At 38.9% G+C, this 20,751-nt stretch overlaps 1 protein-coding gene across 2 annotated transcripts in view; it reads right to left on the bottom strand.

Annotated features, from left to right (window-relative positions):
- keap1a (kelch-like ECH-associated protein 1a) overlaps positions 1-20,751 on the bottom strand; it is a 71,049-nt gene that overhangs the window by 9,839 nt on the left and 40,459 nt on the right. For both annotated transcript variants that reach the window (XM_062041344.1, XM_062041345.1), the window contains exons 6-7: positions 8,075-8,221; positions 7,879-7,985 (exon numbers count right to left, since the gene is read on the bottom strand). In XM_062041344.1, the coding sequence (XP_061897328.1) occupies positions 7,879-7,985; positions 8,075-8,221 (254 nt within the window). The remainder of the gene's footprint in view (positions 1-7,878; positions 7,986-8,074; positions 8,222-20,751) is intronic.

Raw genomic sequence — 20,751 nt, 5'->3', positions numbered from 1 at the left:
GGACTTTTAGAACGTAATTTGGATCTGTAACTAGAGTACAGCCCAAAACACGTCTCTCCTCAATTGAGCAAAATGTAACTCTGTCTCTGCATGATTCCTTGCTTCTCGTCTGTTTAATAGATGTCATCAGTGTTTGAACCTGACACTAATGGATTGAAATCGGTACTATACCGCCTTTAAAAAGTACCGGTACCGTTCTTTCATCTGAGTGCAGCTGTGCGGCGGTGACTACAGAGCCGAGGCGCATGATGTCGAGTGTGTCAAAACACACACACAAAGTGCATACAAGCAATAACATCTTAGAGAGGAAGAATGGCAAAAAACGACAATTCTACTGGTTAATGAATAGGGTGGTGAAGCGCAATATGGAGGTATTTGGGCTTCAACACCAACGATAAAGGTGACACTTTGAATAAGGAAGCGCCGCGCTTCAAGCGTTGCTTTAAAACACACCTCGACAAATTTGGCAATTAGCATTACCACCTTTGCTTCAAACTTAGGTAAACATTTAAATAATAACCGTTCGGATCTGCATTCATAAAGAGTGAAAGGTAAAAATGTAGCTGTTCCACCTGTCCTGCTGTTCGGCTCCGGTGCAGATCACAGTGGAGAAGCGCAGGGGAGACATTCCCTTCAGTTCACTTTACACCGCAAAGAGTCTGCTAAGCTCCGCTTTCTGGTCAGAATTTGAGGCCGCCGATTTGTGACGATCTGGTTGTTTTATTATTAGTTTTGCAGCACACAGTCACTTTACTGCGCAGTGCGTACGCTCCTCTCTCTCTCTCTTTACTCGCCCATTCCCTCACTGACGTCACTCAGCCAACACGTTGACATTCTCGAAAAAACACATAGTGTACGCTCATAAGTAAACCAGCTCCCCTGTTGTGCACATGTAGATACATAATATGTAGATACATAACATGTAGATACATAACATGTGGATACATAGATGCACATACAGCTGCTTGGATTGATGTCAAATATTAGCAGAGTTAGGACCGCCCATCTAACGTCAACTAGTGCAGGTAAAATGACTGAATTTGGTGACAAATTGCTACTATTTGTGTTTTATCTTTAACAGCTGTGTATTTTACCTGCAACATAGCTTATCTGGGTACATTTATCCATAGTTTTGTTTTTAGTACTTACTAATAATTGTAATTTTCTTAAAGCACAGATCAGGATTGGCAACCATATATCATAAATAATTTTATATTATGTTAATAAAGCTTTTTTATTATATTCTAATTAGAGATGTCCGATAATATCTGCCTGCTGATATTATCGGCCGATAAATGCTTTAAAATGTAATATCTGAAATTATTGGTATCGGTTTCAAAAAGTAAAATTGATGACTTTTTAAAACGCCGCTGTACGGAGTGGTACACGGACGTAGGGAGAGGTTCAGAGCGCCAATAAACCTTAAAGGCACTGCCTTTGCGTGCCGGCCCAGTCACATAACATCTACGGCTTTTCACACATACAAGTGAATGCAAGCATACTTGGTCAACAGCCATACAGGTCACACTGAGGTTGGCCGTATAAACAACTTTAACACTGTTACAAATATGCGCCACACTGTGAACCCACACCAAAAAAGAATGACAAACACAGTTCGGGAGAACATCCGCACCGTAACACAACATAAACACAACAGAACAAATACCCAGAACCCCTTGCAGCACTAACTCTTCCGGGACGCTACAATACACACCCCTCGCTACCCCCCAAAACCCCGCCCCTACCAAACCCGCACACCTCAACCTCCTCATGCTGTCTTAGGGAGAGCATGTCCCAAATTCCAAGCTGCTGTTTTGAGGCATGCTAAAAAAAATAATGCACTTTGTGACTTCAATAATAAATATGGCAGTGCCATGTTGGCATTTTTTTCCATAACTTGAGTTGATTTATTTTGGAAAACCTTGTTACATTGTTTAATGCATCCAGCGGGGCATCACAACAAAATTAGGCATAATAATGTGTTAATTCCACGACTGTATATATCGGTATCGGTTGATATCGGAATCAGTAATTAAGAGTTGGACAATATCGGAATATCGGCGATCGGCAAAAAAGCCATTATCGGACATCTCTAATTCTAATCTAATTTTTCATTATGGAAAATTGTAAATTATTCTTTTGAGTGCAACAAGAAAAACAGCTTGTGTTTAATGCCCTTTAATTTACATTTTAACCTTCTAAAACTGTTCTTTGAATGCATTAGGAAATATGTTTATTGTATTGTAAGATTTTCTGTTAAAATAAAGCCAATATTGACACTTTTTCGTGGTTACCTTTATTTGGAAAAGTATCGAAATGTACATTTTGGTACCGGTACTGGTACCAAATTATTGGTATCGGGACAACCCTAGTGCAAAGTATGGTAAGTTAAAATTAATGCATGTCATTAATTACAATATTTTCTAAACACAAGCATGTAATTGTCAGTCATTATTCCACCCTCTTAGTGCAAGAACTGTGTTGCTTTTGAATTCTGTTTGACACAAAGGGACTTGTTAAGATAAAACCAATGCATGTTATTAATTGTATAATTTACTGAACACAACCATCTAATTGTCTGGCATTATTTCACCCTGTTAGCCTTCAAAATTAACAGAGTTCTTACTCTATTAGACAAAAGGGGGCTTAAGTAAGTTAAGATAAAACTGAATGCATTGTATTATGAATGCATTGTATTATTTACCAAATACCACCATATAACCGTTCTGGTATTATTCCACCCTGTTAAAGCAAGAACCGGAATGATTTTGAATAGATTTACACCAATGCTGTTTAAGAATAAATAAGTTACTGGTCCTTTTCATTCTTATGCATTATCCCTCCCCTGCTACAGAAAGAACATTATTATTACTCGTGTTAGCACAAAAACCCAATTGATTTTGAATGCTATTTGACACAAGGGCGCTCAAGACCAAAAAAGAAATTGCTACATGGTTTTAGTGTTAACTGGCAACATTTGTCTCTTTCAAACTTTTCAGCAGTATCTTCCCGCTCCAAATAGGAACCCTATTGATTTTGAACGTTAAATATAACAATATTTGGCAAAAAGGGGCTTATGATCAAATAATAAGTTGCTGCACAACAATACTTTACAAATTAAACTAGGAATACTTATCACTAAAAATCAGAGTTCTAGATCGGTCTTGAACTTTAATCCAATTGTAGAAAAAACTAAGAAAAGATTTAACCAATGGCTACAGAGAGATTTATCCTTAAAAGGCAGAACCTTGCTTTCCAAAGCAGAAGGTATCTCCAGGCTTACGTATGCGGCTATTTCTTTAGATGTTAACCAAAAAATATGTAAAACTATTGACAAAATACTTGTTGACTTCGTTTGGAAAAACAAAATTCATTATATTAAGAAATCGGTTATAATGAACAATTATAATCAGGGTGGTCTAAACTTTCTGGATTTCACTACACTAAACAACACCTTCAAGATTAATTGGATACGACACTATTTGAAAGACCCTACCTCAATTTGGAACTTCATTTCTCATCATGTATTTTCTAACCTTGGAGGCCTAAAATTTTTGCTATTGTGTAACTACAGCATTGATAGGATTCCTGTTGCTCTTTCAAACTTCCACAAACAAGCCCTTCTGGCATGGTCTCTTATATACAAGCACAATTTCTCACCTACCAAATACTTCATTTGGAACAATAAAGATATATGCTACAAAAGGAAATCTCTTTTCCTCAACAATTGGTTCAACAATAATATTATTTTAGTGAGTCAGCTTTTCAATAAGGAAGGTCAACTTTTTAATTACCAAGAATTTCTCAACCACTTTAAGGTCCCTGTGACTCCCAAACAATTTGCCATTGTATTTGATGCCATTCCAACGGGTGTTGTTATGTTGAACAGGGCTTACTCATCTCCTCTTTCTGCTGTAAAAATTGTGAATGATCCACTTGACACTCCTGTGGGGAAACTTTGCTTTGATCAGAAAAATCCGCAGCTTATTCCAAAATGATTGTGTGTCTGTCTCCTATGTAATTGCGCTCTGGAATAATATTGTGAATGACATCTGCTGGGTCAAAACATGGTCCCTTCCTAACAGGTATTTACTTACCAACAAAGTCAAAGAGATATCTTTTAAAATCATTCATCGTTATTACCCTGTAAAGACTGTGATGGTTAGATACAAGAAGGACATTGATGTTACCTGCACCTTAAGTAACATGCATCCAGAGACTGTTTACCACCTGTTTTGGACTTGTGAAAGCACTCGATCACTATGGCAGGGCATCTGTCGCTTCATCCTGGACAATATTTATGACAAATTTGTGCTTTGTTTTAAAGATGTGATATTTGGTTTTACACTATATGAACAAAAATTTGAAAAGGAATTTTACCTTTGCAACCTCATTATACTATTGGCTAAGTTTTATATTCATAAATGTAAGTTTCTCAATACCCGACCTGTCTTTTGTGCCTTTAAAAAAGAGTTAGAACTGTACATTAAGACACTCTCTACCTCTAGCAACCAGAAAGCTGTGAAGACGATTATGCTGTGTTCCAAATTTGAGTTGTTTACTGAAATTGAGTGAGCCTATGGCTTTGCACTTTGTTTATATTATATATATGTTTTTTTTGCATTCTATTTTAGTTACTTTGAATTTATAAGCCCCTGGCGCTGCTTTGTATTCTTTTTGTACTGTTTTGTACTACTTTTGTACTTATTTGATTGTTGAAATGTATAAATAAAACTTTAAAAAAAAACAAAAAACTTTACAAATTAAAATCATTTTTGTCAACACTCAGGGAATTATTTCTCCCTGAATCGGTTTGAATCGTGATAAATCGAGAATCGATTCTAAAACCGAAACGTCACCCCAGGACTTGGAATCGGATCCAATCGTTAGTATGCTCTTTATTGTAATTGCACAAGTACAACGGAATTTCATAGGTTCCCAAAGACTTGCACCCCTAATTACCGCTCCAATTTTTACAAAAGGTGAACATGGTAGGCTATACGCTACTAGGAGCTAGCAGCTACACAGCAGCTAAGCACACAAAAGCACACCAGCTAGACATATGTAATATTAATTGAACAACGTTGCAGTCTAAAACTGCACATTTGTCAATATAAACAAGTATCAAATAATCATATATGCATATTACCAACACATACAACGTCTCCAAGACAGAAAGAAGCGTATTAGAAAGTATCCAGTAACAAACGTGTCCGCATCATTCAATTTAGGACATCATTAGCTCGTCTTCAGGAACTACTTTGGTCACTAGGATGTAATTAAACTTAAAAACGGCATCAGTCATTCTAGAACAGACCTGGGCATTCTGCGGCCCGCGGGCCGCATCCGGCCCTTTGTACGTCCCTGTCCGGCCCGCGTGAGGCCAATCATAAATTACAAAATACATTTGAAAAAGTATCTATTTCGAGTGTGCAATACAACGGTGCTGCTTTTGTTTTGAAAAGCGTTATTTGTATGACTTCCGTGTGGACGTATGCTCGTGCGCGCAGCGGCAATCACAAATGACAAAATACATTTAAAAAAACATCTATGTCGTGCGTGCAATACAACTGTGCTGCTTTTATTTTGAAAAGTGTTATTTATTTGCGTATGTCCTGTGAGTGAAGGCGCACAGCGACAAGTGATGCCCGGTTATCCCCGAGACGCTAAAAAAAGAAAAGGTGATGACGAATGGCGTGTTTTCAACAAGACATGGACTGCCAAGTAAAGGTAAAGCCGTGTGCTTAATTTGTGGTACACATGTTGCTGTGTTTAAAGAATATAGTGTAACGACCTGCTGAAGTTGATGTTGTCTTCTTGAGTTGCGTAAATGAGGAGTGAGGATAGACGTGCGTGTAAAAGGAATGAGATACGTTGAGCTGTGTTAGTATAGCTTGCTCAATAAAAGTTTAAAAAGAGCGCCAGACTTGGTGTGCACTTCTTCTGGGCGCTACAATTGGTGGCAGAAGTAAAACTTTGCGCATACTGCACTGCTTAATTGTGTGCGCAGCCTGCTACATCATCGAGAGGTACGTGCCACGTGAGGAGCTCGCCGCAGAGAGAGAGAGAGAGACAGAGGCAGTGTCTACAGGTGCAGCGCACACTGCTTGCCATGGGGGAATTCCGCCCTCAATGAAGACTCCCAGGTTTGATGGCAAGGCGAAAAGGGAGGCATTTCAACCCACTTCTGACATCAATTGTAGCGTCCAGAAGAAGTGCACACCAAGTCTGACGCTCTTTTTAAACTTTTATTGAGCAACCTATACTAACACAGCTCAACTTATCTCGTTCTTTCCACACGCACATCTATCCTCACTCCTCATTTCCGCAACAGCAACGCTTCCTCCTTCTTCGCCAATCACCTTACAGGCGTGCTACGTTCACAACAAAGAGGATGCAGGATAAAGTGACAGAAATTGAAATTTTGGCATTGTTATATACATCAGGAAGGGTTGTGTAAGAAAGTGTTAAAAATAAAACCATCAAAAGCCATCTGCTTTTGTATGAAGATAAGTTAGGTTAAATGAAAATATTATTATTTTTTATCTTACGGTATGGCGTAGTGGGTAGAGCGCCCGTGTCAGAAACCTGAGGGTTACAGGTTCGCTCCCCGCCTCTTACCATGTCGTTGTGTCCTTGGGCAGGACACTTCACCCTTGCCCCCGGTGCCGCTCACACCGGTGAATGAATGTTGAATAAATGATAGGTGGTGGTCGGAGGGGCCGTAGGCGCAAATTGGCAGCCACGCTTCCGTCAGTCTACCCCAGGGCAGCTGTGGCTACGAAAGTAGCTTACCACCACCATGTGTGAATGAATGATGGGTTTTTAACATGTAAAGCGACTTTGGGTACTTAGAAAAGCGCTATATAAATCCCAGGTATTATTATTATTATTATATCAAAAATAATTTAAGCAAAATTTAATTGAAATATTGTCGGTGTGGCCCTCCAGCAGTGCTCGGGTTGCTCATGCGGCCCCCGGTAAAAATTAAGTGCCCACCCCTGTTCTAGAAAGTAAATAATAAATAGGGTGCCGTATTTTTCGGAGTATAAGTCGCACCGGCCGAAAATGCATAATAAAGAAGGAAAAAAACATATATAAGTCGCATTTTTTGGGGAAATTTATTTGATAAAACCCAACACCAAGAATAGACATTTGAAAGGCAATTTAAAATAAATAAAGGATAGTGAACAACAGGCTGAATAAGTGTACGTTATATGAGGCATAAATAACCAACTGAGAACGTGCCTGGTATGTTAACGTAACATATTATGGTAAGAGTCATTCAAATAACTATAACATATAGAACATGCTATACGTTTACCAAACAATCTGTCACTCCTAATCGCTAAATCCCATGAAATCTTAAACGTCTAGTCTCTTACGTGAATGAGCTAAATAATATTATTTGATATTTTACGGTAATGTGTTAATAATTTCACACATAAGTCGCTCCTGAGTATAAGTCGCACCCCCGGCCAAACTATGAAAAAAACTGCGACTTATAGTCCGAAAAATACGGTATTTTTTTCATACTACTTTTTTTCCTCTAAGTAATTTCACTTGATTAAGCCTTTTTAGTATTTCCACACTACAAAAAAAGTATGTATGTTTCCTGCTGATCGGCTCAATATCGGTTTCTGCAATACTCTAGGGTCCATATAAGTATTGTATCTAGGTTCTACCAATTTTCTAAACAACATGCTAAAAAAGAAGAACTAACAAGGACTACTCCTGTACTTATTTACTTTACTGATATACAGACTTGAACCAAGAGGAAACAGAGCGCTGCAGCAACGTACAAAACAATGGGAGTACAATTCTGCAGCATGCAGCGCTAAGGGATCGCTGGCATGTGTGCTTAAATTTCCGTCATACCCGCCAGCCACGTAGATGAGCTGTGTTCCACGTATGGGCGCCGGAGTAACCTTCCTTAACGTCATTTCCTGGAATATCTTTGAGAGGAAGTCCTTACACGCGTTGGCCTTGAGGTGGGGGGAAAAGGAGCATGTGACTTTAAGACATGAGCTAAACTAAACACACAGTAGACATGTAAAGTACAGTAGTCAAGTACCTTGCTGAGGATGGGGCACGACTGGAGCTGGTTTTTGAGGAACTTGGGGGGCAGAGCGTAGATGTGGACCGCGTTCAGGAGAGCGTGGAAGTACTGGGCTCGATTCTCCAGGTCCCAGCTCACCCAGTCGGTACATGCTTTATACACCTGAAATGATGTGTTTACTTGTAATTATTTACCTCAATTACATAATCCCACCATTGCTAATGTTGCTCACTTCTACATTCTGTGTCGTGGAATGTGTCAGTCCCACCAGATTTGTGGCACTAATTGAGGTTTTTAGAGGAAGCTAATATCCTCAGAAGACCATTCCTGGAGGCTGTTCATTGTAAAATAAAGAAATACTCAACATTTGAACGTAGTTAACTGAACTATTTAGTTTAGTCTTTATTTGAAGGGACAGTGCACAGAAACATTAAGCTCAAAGACAGATATGTTCTGCACCAGGTTATAGCTAAATACTGTATTTTTCGGACTATAAGTATTCTTGGTGCTGGGTTTTATCAAATAAATTTCCCCAAAAATGCGACTTATACTCCAGTGCGATTTATATATGTTTTTTTCCTTCTTTATTATGCATTTTCGGCCGGTGCGACTTATACTCCCAAAATACGGTAGCTAAATTCCATCTGCAGTCCCTAGCTACCTAAATTAAAGAGATGCAAAAAACATGCAATACAATTATAACAATAAAATTATACTATAGCATGTAATCAAATTAAGAAAAGTCCTAAAAGGCCCTTTCATTGACACATACTTATATATTACAACCACACCTCATTTACATCATCACACATAGACCAGTGTTTTTCAACCTTTTTTGAGCCAAGGCACATTTTTTGCGTTGAAAAAATCCAGAGGCACACCACCAACAGGTGGTATTTTTGGTAAAACTGTTAACACATTATGATCAATTAAATGATGTACATTTAAGTTAAAAAAACGTCATCAAGTCATAAAAATGGGGTGCCACAGTAAAATTTTGGGGTCCCACTTTTTTGTAAGCGTTTTGAAAACAAATGATAAATGTATGCATTATCCTGTTATATCTCACATTCTACATTGTGTTTTGGAAAAGGTTGTCATAAACGTTACTTAATTTCATTTTTATGTATATGTAAATTTTTTTCCGTTATAAACATTCATTCACTTTCTTTTTTCCTTCATGAATCTAAACTTTACCGCTGCCGGTAGTTTTTTCTATATTTGTATTTAATAAGTTGTAGGTGTGTTTATTTCAGTATAAAAGTGTAAAAAGTGTTTTGCTTCGGTCATGAAATGATAATTGTGTGCCAGGGCATACATACATTATTTATTTAACGCTTATCAACTTCAGATCCAGTGTTTCCCACACATTCATTTATTTGTGGCAGCCCGCCACGAAAGAATTACGTCCGCCACAAATAAAAAAATTAAAAATTTTTTTTTTTTTTTTTGTCCTGTCCAGCTTCTCAGGCAAATCATATAGTTGATGTAGATGCCCATATAGGCTGTTCAGATTTACTTTACAAAAGAGAAGTGTAGGATACTTCTCTTGTTGCCTTATTTGTATTTGACCACTACTGTTTTCTGTTTATTTGTTACTGACTGTGGCAGGACACCTCTGCCTCTGTTTCACTTTATGTTGCTGGTAAATAATATGGTTGTAGTAGTAGGCTAAAGTTAAATTATTTAGTATGCACTAATTAAAGGGGCAGAGCTTTAAGAGACATTTTAGCTTTTATATTTTATAAGATATATTTTTTGTAAGAACCACAATTAATAAATATATTTCAGTGAATAACTTATTGTTCAAATATGTATATAAATATGTACATAAAGTGTTGTAATTATATTGTAAAATGGATGAATGGATGGACGTTTAAAACAAAACTGTTATTATTAATTAGTAAGTATACATTTTTTTAGCCTTTTTTAGAGAAAATAATATCATTGTAGTAAATTATGCAAATTACTCGATGATGTCATGTTGACCACGCCCATAGCCACGCCCCCACCGCCACAGGTATCTTGGCAGTTTATGGGAAACACTGAGATCTATCCGTCAATTCTAAGTTGGTTTTTTTTTAATGTTTGTTTGTTTTTTGCCCTTTATGTCAAACAAAACTGTTTTTTTTAAGGCAAACACACAAAATATGCAAAATCTTCCACAAAATCGTAGTAATCGGAGCCTTGGACAGGTCAATAATTCATAAAAACATTGATTTTGATTCAATATTATGTTTTGAGCAATGACAGTTTTAAAGAAAAAAAAACAGCTTTGTTTTATTAGTCAACATTGCAACTTTTTCTAAATTACATTTCACCTGTAAGCTTTTTTATTCCACTTTTGTTATGTTTTTGTTTATTTTAATAGTATTTTTAGAATGTGCCGTGGGCCTTTAAAACATTAGCTGCAGGCCGCAAATAGCCTACGGGCCACACTTATGACACGCCTGCTACAGATAATAAAAAATGTTGTCTATCGACGCATGCGCGACTATAAAAATTGCAACACTGTGAAAATATTGGGGTCTACATGTGATCCCACAACATGCTTTGTTGATATCATGCAGTATTATGCTTCAAACTCCGCTTGGAAAAGCTGTGCACTACATAACGTGCTCATTGTAGCCTTTAATTCTGGTTTCCTCATTGTTATCGATAAAGAAAAAAAATCAGCACAAGCACGTTATGGAGCACAACAGCAAATAATTGAGAAGCACTGGTTTAAGAGAACAAATTTAACAAATAAATGTTTATATTTGTCAAACGGATCAAAGAAGACGTTGGCTTTTTCCAACTGTCAGTTACTTATGTCTCTTCAATGTGCATCATTATCCCATGTTTTAAACCTTACTTAAAGACAGAACTTTAACTTACATACTTAGGAATTTTACTTTCATTTCGTCCAGAGGCAGACATGTGAGCGTGTGTGACACCTACAATTAGTAGTCACAATTGTTTTGGAAAATGAATGCGTAAATAGAGTATGCTAATTGTGTTTGATGTATCTAAGTCACAGTAAAAGTGTATGTTTCCAAGCTGAATGCCACTAGACATGTTATTCCGGCCTGATAGGAAAGGAGGGGGTTGGGAGGTGCTTGTCAATGCTTCCAGGCTGGCTACAGCCTGCGATTAGAACGCAATCAAGCACTTTGTGTCTTCTTTCTATTCATATAAAACAGACACACCATTTTGAACACTGGGTCCAGGCTACTCAGTGCGAGGCCTGTAACACGTGATGGCAACATGTTCACCCATGCAGATGTATGAACATTGAAAAATAAAGCCATATTTTAACCACCTTTTCTTGGTAAGTCAGATTTTGTATTACAGCACCGCGAATGCCTTAAGGATGAGAATCGAAGAACCGGTTCCCGGTGTATCAATTTCTTGGAAGTGCTTTCAAAACAATTCCCTTAACGATCCCTGCGGGGTGAATGACGTCATTACGCAACTTACATAGTGATATCAGACAGCAACATGGCGGCCAGGCCACCCAAAAGTTTGGCTATATTTTACAAGAAAGATCGCAAAAGTGCTACTTGTGATAATTGCAAGGTAGTTATTTCTTCAAGAGGACATACGAGCAATACACTGCAAAAACTGAAATCTAAGTAAGATCTCAAATATGGGTGATATTTGCTTATTTTTTGTCTGATAAGATAATTCTTCTCACTAAGCAGATTTCACTAAGTGTTTTACTTGTTTTAAGGGTTTTTGTCCTAAATGATCTCAGTAAGATATTACAGCTTCTAACTGAGATTTTATGACCTACAGTATATTGAGTAAAACATGCTTGAAACTAGAATATCAACTGAACCAAAGCTGTGTCATCAACACTCACAAGTATAAAACTACTTTTTTAAAGTAATAATTTCTTATTGAAAGCATGAAAAAAAAAATCATGATGCCGAGCGCATATCATTATGTCAAGATAATGGCACCAGCATTTACTTAATTTAAGAATATTTTTCAATATATTGAGCAAAAAGGTCTCTTTTTTTTCTACCAAGAAAAGTGCACTTGTTATTAGTGAGAATATACTTATTTTAAGGTATTTTTGGGTTCATTGAGGTTAGCTAATTTTACTTGTTTTGGAAAGTCTTGACAAGCCAAATGTTCTTGTTCTATTGGCAGATAATTTTGCTTAGTTCAAATAAAATACCCCTCATTTTTGAATTTTTTTTTTCTTGTTTTTGAACACTAACTTTTTGCAGTGTATGCTGAAACAGTTAACTAGAAATGAATGTGGCGTTTTTGAACTGCGGCAATTTAATCCAAGCAGCACTCATCGTCACTTGCCTGCATAAATACTACAGGTACTAACTAACATGGTCTATAATGTTAGCGCCATTTCCTGTTGATTGAAATGACTGCATTCTCATTTAGATGTGCATTACGAGAGACAGATTCTGACTGGCTTCAAGGCGGGTACTAAGTACTAGCACCAGGTCTCGTATGCCGCTAGACGAATGGCACCAAGCAGTAGGGCTGGACGATTATGGCAAAAATAATAATCACGATTATTTTGGATATTTTGGGGGGTTAAAGATGGTAAAAAACGCTTGGAAGATGCGCCCTCTAAAACAACTTCAAAACCCTCCTTCAACGTTTTGTATGCACACTGAAAGTATACACTACCGTTCAAAAGTTTGGGGTCACATTGAAATGTCCTTATTTTATAGGAAAAGCACTGTACTTTTCAATGAAGATAACTTTAAACTAGTCTTAACTTTAAAGAAATACACTCTATACATTGCTAATGTGGTAAATGACTAGCTGCAAATGTATGGTTTTTGGTGCAATATCTACATAGGTGTATAGAGGCCCATTTCCAGCAACTATCACTCCAGTGTTAATGGTACAATGTGTTTGCTCATTGGCTCAGAAGGCTAATTGATGATTAGAAAACCCTTGTGCAATCATGTTCACACATCTGAAAACAGTTTAGCTCGTTACAGAAGCTACAAAACTGACCTTCCTTTGAGCAGATTGAGTTTCTGGAGCATCACATTTGTGGGGTCAATTAAACGCTCAAAATGGCCAGAAAAAGAGAACTTTCATCTGAAACTCGACAGTCTATTCTTGTTCTTGGAAATGAAGGCTATTCCACAAAATTGTTTGGGTGACCCCAAACTTTTGAACGGTAGTGTATATACTGTATATAATGTAGTAACAGACACGATCATAACAATATGTAATATGTACAACATTTACCGTATTTTTTGTCATTTTAATCATTGCTGGAACCAATTCCTCTGCGCATTTATTTTCGTTTCCATAGCAGCGCACTTCTTACTGCTGGCAACAACTGTGTGTCTTACTTCCAAAAACAAAGGCGTGTTTGTCTTCTAATCATGGCCGATTTAGTAACAAACAACGAAGACCACTTTTTTTTGGACAAATGAGGATTCACAACCTTATCTTTAAACTGAATATATGGAGGAGAAGCGAACTCAATGAAGAGTGAGATGTTGGAGCAGACGGAAGCCGAGAGAGTGAGGTGAAAGTGACTCAAAGCTGAAAAATGTGGAATTTGAAGTCATGCTATTTAAACATAAATGGAGTGCTTACCTAAATAAACCGGAAAAAACATCCACAACCAGCTAGAATAAACAGACATCTGTCCATCTGTTGAGTCACACTTTATATTGATCATGATACACGCAGCACACATATGCTGTCTGGCTAGCTGTGTACAAACAAAACATGAAATGTGGTCTAATACTTTAAAGATTCTGTAATATGACTGTTCATCTTTTTCAGTCAGTACAGATTGGTGTCTTATTGCATTGTGTTGTGCATTACAAACTCAAATGCGTTTCGTACTGACATAGAGGCTTATCTCTTCCCGTTGCTAGCCTTAATGGCTAGCATTGTAGCACGCCTATATGTGTTACTACGTGAGAAAAAGAGTTCCTCAGTGTTCGCTCTTACAATAACAATGTTGCTACAGTTTGGTTATAATACAGGTCACGGAACGTAAATTAACTATTGTTGACGGGTTTTTGAATGTATTTTAAAGTGATTTAGTTGCTAGTCACCAAGAACAGGCCAATTTTTACATGTTGAAATGCAAAAACAAAAAAACAAAACCCCTTGTCTTCTTGTCTCTCATAATGATTGTGAACTATAGGCAAAATTTAAAAAAAAAAAGTGCAATTCCCCTTTAATGTAATTGATTGTGGGGGTCTGCCACAGCAAAATAAAAACCGCCACACCTTAGAAATGAGGTTTTTTTAACGTGAAAACAATTAAATAATATAATGTAGCGTCCAGAAGAAGACACACAAAGTCTGCCGCTCTTTGATTGCCAATCTTTTGCTAACAACCGGCATGATTCCAAAAAGTACTTCCTCCGTGCACACATGTCTGTCTCTGTGTTTCAGTTCCCCGACACACAACACTACTTCCTTATCCTCCGCCATACGACCATGGAAGAAATATACTTCATAACACATGAACATGATACACAATTAACACCAGCAGGTAGTTACAGTATGAATGGTTATATATAGTGTATTATTTGCACACTATTGACTAGTGATGCATCGAAAATTTGGCCACCAAAAAAAGACGTGCTTGGATCGCCGAAACAGCGCTGCTGAAACGGGATGTTGTGATGACGTAAGCAATGCGCACGATGTGATCTGGAGCAGAGGCAGCGTGTCAGCGCTGTGGATGTACTTTAATTCAGTGTTTTTCAACCAGTGTGCCGTGAGATACAGTCTGGTGTGCTGTGGGAGAATTTCACCTATTTAGGTTAAAAATATTTTTTGCAAACCAGTAATTATAGTCTGCAAATGATGTGTTGTTGTTGAGTGGTCGGTGCTGTTGAGAGCTCGGCAGAGTAACCGTGTAATACTCTTCCATATCAGTAGGTGGCAGCAGGTAGCTTATTGCTTTGTAGATGTCGGAAACAGCGGGAGGCAGTGTGCAGGTAAAAAGGTGTCTAATGCTTAAACCAAAAATAAACAAAATGTGAGTACCGCTAAAAAAAGGCGTTGAAGCTTAGGGAAGGCTATGCAGAACAAAACTAAAACTGAACTGGCTACAAAGTAAACAAAAACAGAATGCTGGACGACAGCAAAGACTTACTGTGGAGCAAAGACGGCGTCCACAAGGTACATTCGAACATGACATGACAATCAACAATGTCCCCACAAAGAAGGATAAAAACAACGGAATTATTCTTGATCACTAAAACAAAGTAGATGCGGGAAATATCGCTCAAAGGAAGACATGAAACTTCTACAGGAAAATACTAAATAAAGAGAAAAAGCCACCAAAATAGGAGCGCAAGACAAGAACTAAAACACTACACACAGGAAAACAGCAAAAAACTCAAAATAAGTCACGGCGTGATGTGACAGGTGGTGACAGTACACCTACTTTGAGACAAGATGCATGGTTGGTTATGGTTTAAAGTCATACCCAACAATTGCGACAACAACTTTTTATTGTCAATATCAGCTGCTGAGTTTCATTTTTTAATGTTTTCTGCTAGTGGTGGGCCTCCACATTTTTTCAATTAAAAAAATGTGCCTTGGCTCAAAAAAGGTTGAAAAACACTGCTTTAATTTATCCGAGATATACCCGCGGACAGCGATCCTCAAAATTTTAAATGACACTGGCAGCTTTGAAGGAGAGGAAGGCTCGCAGCAGCGCAAAGCAAAAGTGACGTCAGGCTCTCTGCTGCTTGCTTTTAGGTAGGGGACGTGGAACGACAGAAATACAGAGTTTCTAAACACGAATAACACCAGAAACAGATGCTGGATTTGACTGACAAAGGATTGGAGAAATCTTTGTACGATAAGAAGCAACAGTTAAAAAATGCAAAACGGTATTATATAAGAAAAAATATATGGTAATTATAATTAACAATAGATTTGTTTTAGATGTTGATGGAACGAGATATTTTCCATATATCCATATTTAAGTGTTACTTCTTTCTAAAAACTCCTATAGTCATATTTACATCAGCTAATGTCTCGTGTGGTACAAAGTGCTTGGATTCGAGTGTCCTTGAGTAGACAGGCAGAGCGCTGTTGAGACTGCCATAACATTCCTGAGATAACGAGCACGGGGGAGACCGAGCTAGACCGATCTGGACCGGGCTAGGGAACGCTTGGGTGCTGGATTGGTCTCATTATTGCCAAAGCTTTGACAATAAACAACGAAATACCAACTACTGCTTTTGGTGGTCAATTTAACATCAGCATATTTGCCATTAAAAGAACTTGGGAGTGGACAGCAGACTTTGACTTCCTTGGGAGGAAGAGCTGTCGACGCAACAATTTGGGGGCTTCGTCCGAGATGGCACGCTGTTGATCGATGACTTCTTGCAATCTTCTGGACAGACTCAATTGGCCAATTCAAGGTGAGCAGAACCTTTCTTTTTAGATAAAATCTGCGTTAGGAGTCTGTCCTGAAGTCTGTAAGTCAAACACTATATTGTACCCCAGACGCAGAGTTGTGATTTCGATAGATTGATTGCATTTTTGCGGAGCCTGCCATTGCATTTAAATTGTAAATAAGTGGTCAACTCACGGCATTGTGTCTCGATTACCGTGACGGGCAGTTTCATTGACGAGTGAACTAATAGTTGGGTGTGGCTCACCCTGGGTAGTTGGTCGCCGCCTAAAAGAGCAAGCGGGTTGATAGATCCCAGTGTGATAAGACACTAAAACTAAGGAAGCGGGTTGATAGATCCCAGTGTGATAAGACACTAAAACTAAGGAAGCGGGTTGATAGATCCCAGTGTGATAAGACACTAAAACTAAAGAAGCGGGTTGATAGATCCCAGTGTGATAAGACACTAAAACTAAGGAAGCGGGTTGATAGATCCCAGTGTGATAAGACACTAAAACTAAAGAAGCGGGTTGATAGATCCCAGTGTGATAAGACACTAAAACTAAGGAAGCGGGTTGATAGATCCCAGTGTGATAAGACACTAAAACTAAAGAAGCGGGTTGATAGATCCCAGTGTGATAAGACACTAAAACTAAGGAACCGGGTTGGGAGATCCCTTTGCGTTGAGGGCACTAGAATTAAGAAAATATAGACACAATGGCCTTGGAGTGTGACAAACAGAAATGTGATGGCGGCAGGGCAAAATGTGATGATTGGCTACCGTTCAATGATCAATTGAATGGACGGTTGTCGACAATGGAACTAGCAGGTAGAGAAAAAAAAAAAAAAGGAGAACGTTCCTTGAAAGGGTTAAGAGGGAGTTTACAATACTCGAAAAGTCGTGAACTCAAACGTCTGGTAAAATAAAATTAAAAATAAATTAAAAAAAAGTAACTGGAAGTTTTATGGTAAAGTGAAACGCAGAGAGTGTGCTGCTGAGTGTGAGTGTGTGAGTGGGAGTGCTTACGCGCGCTCGTGTGTGTGTGTGTGTGTGTGTGTGTGTGTGTGTGTGTGTGTGTGTGTGTGTGTGTGTGTGTGTGTGTGTGTGTGTGTGTGTGTGTGTGTGTGTGTGTGTGTGTGTGTGTGTGCGCTGGTGAAAATGGAACACTCAGGGAGAGAATTTAAGAGTTTGGCGTATGATAAAAGTAAATGGGGATTACGTGGAAAAACGAAATGCAGCAAAAGAAACGATGATTAATGACAGAATGAACTGATTGGTTTTTTGTCTGCCGCGCATGCGCAAGACAATTCAAACGACCCGCCCAGACTTTGACTGACACCGCCCCCTACTCCAGTGACAAGAGAAGGAGGTATTAACACGCCCCCTCTAAGATTGATCTTGCATCCGAAAATTAACCCCTTCTACACGTCTGTGCATTTTCCTACGGCAGACATTTTTGACAAATGACATTAACAATAGGGGAAAAGGATGTTTATAACCTTACGTTACGTGAATGGTTTCTAGGACAACAGAAAATAGAAACATTGTGTGAAGTGTAAGGAAGAGTTAGGGAACAGGAGGTTGTTTGTAAAGGAAAACGAAAGTGAAAGAAAGATGAGAAAGTGACAAATGAAGGTATTCGTAAATGGTATGCTGTTGATTGTGGTTAGCTGCAAGTTTGTTTATTTGTTTGTTTAGTTGTTTGAGTGAAATGGGAAGAAATCAATAGGAATAATTAGATGCAAAATAGGGCTAATGACAGAGCAACAAGGAAACGACTACTTAAATTACAGATCGCTGAAGATAAAAGGTTAAAAGAACCAAAAGGTCAAAGATCAGCTAGGGTATATTCAGCAGTGGGTGACCTTGCTTTTGAGTTCCAACAGGTGGAGGAAAGAATCCTCAACAGACGTGCGGTTGGACTCGGGTGGTGGACAACACGATGCTTCAAAGCCGGTCTGGGGTAGACACTGTTTCGGCTGTGACCAGCCTGGTCACTGGAGTAGTGACTGTCCGAACATTTCCGAACAGGAAAGGTTCCGTCGTGCCAACAAACAAACACGAAGGCGTGTAAGAGGACGCCCACATCAGGAGCCGCAGCAGGAAGTACCGACAGGACCCCTGCTGGACATGAGTGTCAACGGACAATTTTATCAGCCACCCATTTGATTCTGAATGCAGAGGTACCAAAAAAACTGTGTGCTTCCTCTTTAAAGGTCGAAGGCTTCGCTGGGGTCACAAGAAGGTTAACTGTCACCAAACCACTTCCGGTTCAGATTGCTGGACCTCCTTTACAGACTGTACCCTGACATTCAAATCGCAAAGAAGGAACATTCCTGGTGTTACCTGACGGCTGAACCACCCAGCTGCGACACCACTACCAAGCATACCACAGCCTGAAACAACAGGAATGGCTCTAACGGTGAAAACCCTGACTGACTGAGATGCTTCCGTGTGTTCTGCCACCCGACTCGCCATATGTTATGATTATTTATATATGTTGGAACTCAAGGTGTGGCTGCTCATGTTGACCTATCTTTGCAACAGCTAGCATGGTATAAGATGGACACAATTGTGTCCCACATTGTTCCCTTGCTCTCTGTCTCGCCTACAAAACCAAAGAACTTAGGTCCAATGATAAGACACGGCGTAGCTGCCAAACATTACACCGACACCCAAATACCACATTTTCAATTGTTTAGGTTTAGCCCATGGTTATGTTAAACACATAACTATGGGCTGCACTTTAGACACCTGTAGGCTACGAGGAGCTAGCAGCTACACAACAGCTGAGCTAAAACGACACATTACACATTTAAGCATATCAAATAATTATAGTTGCTCATTACATACACAAAGTTGCCATGGCAGAAGTCTGATAGAAAGTATTCAGTAACAAACGTGTCTGCTTTATTCAACTTTCTACAACATGAGCTTGACTTAATGAATTATTGGGGCTACCAGGTGTGGTAAAATTTGAAAATACTATTGCTAAAGCATTCACCACAAGGGTAGTATTTTTCTAGTATTGGTGACAATATAAATATAAGCATATTTGTTACTTTCTCCATATTGAATAAGTTACATAAAAGTTAGGGTTTAGTTGAGTTTGAGTTATTTGTGATATCGCTAAGGGGTCCCCTACCCTAACACCACCCCCCAGTGGACCATAGAGGCTAATGAGACAATCATTGACCTCAAACATTACCTGTCCTCCGCTACTTGACTATTAGCTGACCTTTTTCTTAGATGTTTCTGAAAGTGATAGTATGACTAACACAGTCCTTTTTTCAGAAACAGAAGGGGGTGAGTGAGGGTGGATACAGACTCCTTGGAACAAAATCGACAATCATCCGACTGACACATTCCATAGTTTTAACGTTTTTCCCGTGGGTAAGAAGTTATAACTAATTTTAATTTGAAAATAACGATTTTACACATCGATAGTAGTTTAATAGATCAAATTTAGAAAATGGAGGAGGTGAGGGTGAACCATGTATAGTCTTTGACTTCACTGATATGATCAATACGGTACAAGGGAAAAGGTACGTACTGACTTGTGTTGACAATCACAGTGGTTGGCCGGAATCAACAACAACCTCAAAAGAGGATGCAATATCAGTAATTAAATGACTTGTGAATGACCTAGTACCCCGACATGGTTTCCCCAAAAAGATTAGGTCAGACAACGGCAACCATTAAAAAAATACTCACTTAGCCTTGGTCGAAAAGGCTTTCGGACTAGAACACAGGTTTGGGGTACCATCCTGAGTCCCAAGGCAAGGTTGAAAGGATGGACCAGAACATAAAAAACTAATTGGCTAAAATCTGTGCACAGACCAAATTTAATTGGATTGACATGTTGCAATTAGCGTTAATGATCATTCGAAGGTCCGTGAATTAAACTGTTTTACCGCCCTTTGAGTTTTTCACCCTATGAGCTGCATACAGGTCAGCCATTCACAGGACCAGCAGCCCCCCATGGAAGGAGGACTCAGCGTAAAACCAAAATGGTATTTTACACAAAAAATTGCAGAATTTGTGTGCCAGTTCTTCTGTACAGATTCCCTTCCGCCCGCTGAGAGGGTCAAGATCAAGGTCGTCAAACGCAAGTGGACGGAGCTCAGGTGGACTGGTCCCTTCAAGGTCGTGGAACGGACGTCCCACGCCCTTCGACTGGCTGGTGGAGGGGACACCTGGTACCACCTCTCCCTCTGCACTACAGCTGAAGAACCTGACAGATTACCAGCGGATGTCATTGCTGACATCGCCACAACATCTGCCCCTCAGCCCAGGAGACGAGAGAGATTTTCTACCTACATTACTCTTTTCAACTTCT

This window comes from Entelurus aequoreus, linkage group LG03 (assembly GCF_033978785.1).
Source record: "Entelurus aequoreus isolate RoL-2023_Sb linkage group LG03, RoL_Eaeq_v1.1, whole genome shotgun sequence".
In the NCBI taxonomy this organism is placed as follows: Eukaryota; Metazoa; Chordata; class Actinopteri; order Syngnathiformes; family Syngnathidae; genus Entelurus; species Entelurus aequoreus.
Note: the sequence above shows the minus strand (reverse complement) of the source record. Positions and strands in the feature narration are given on the sequence as shown.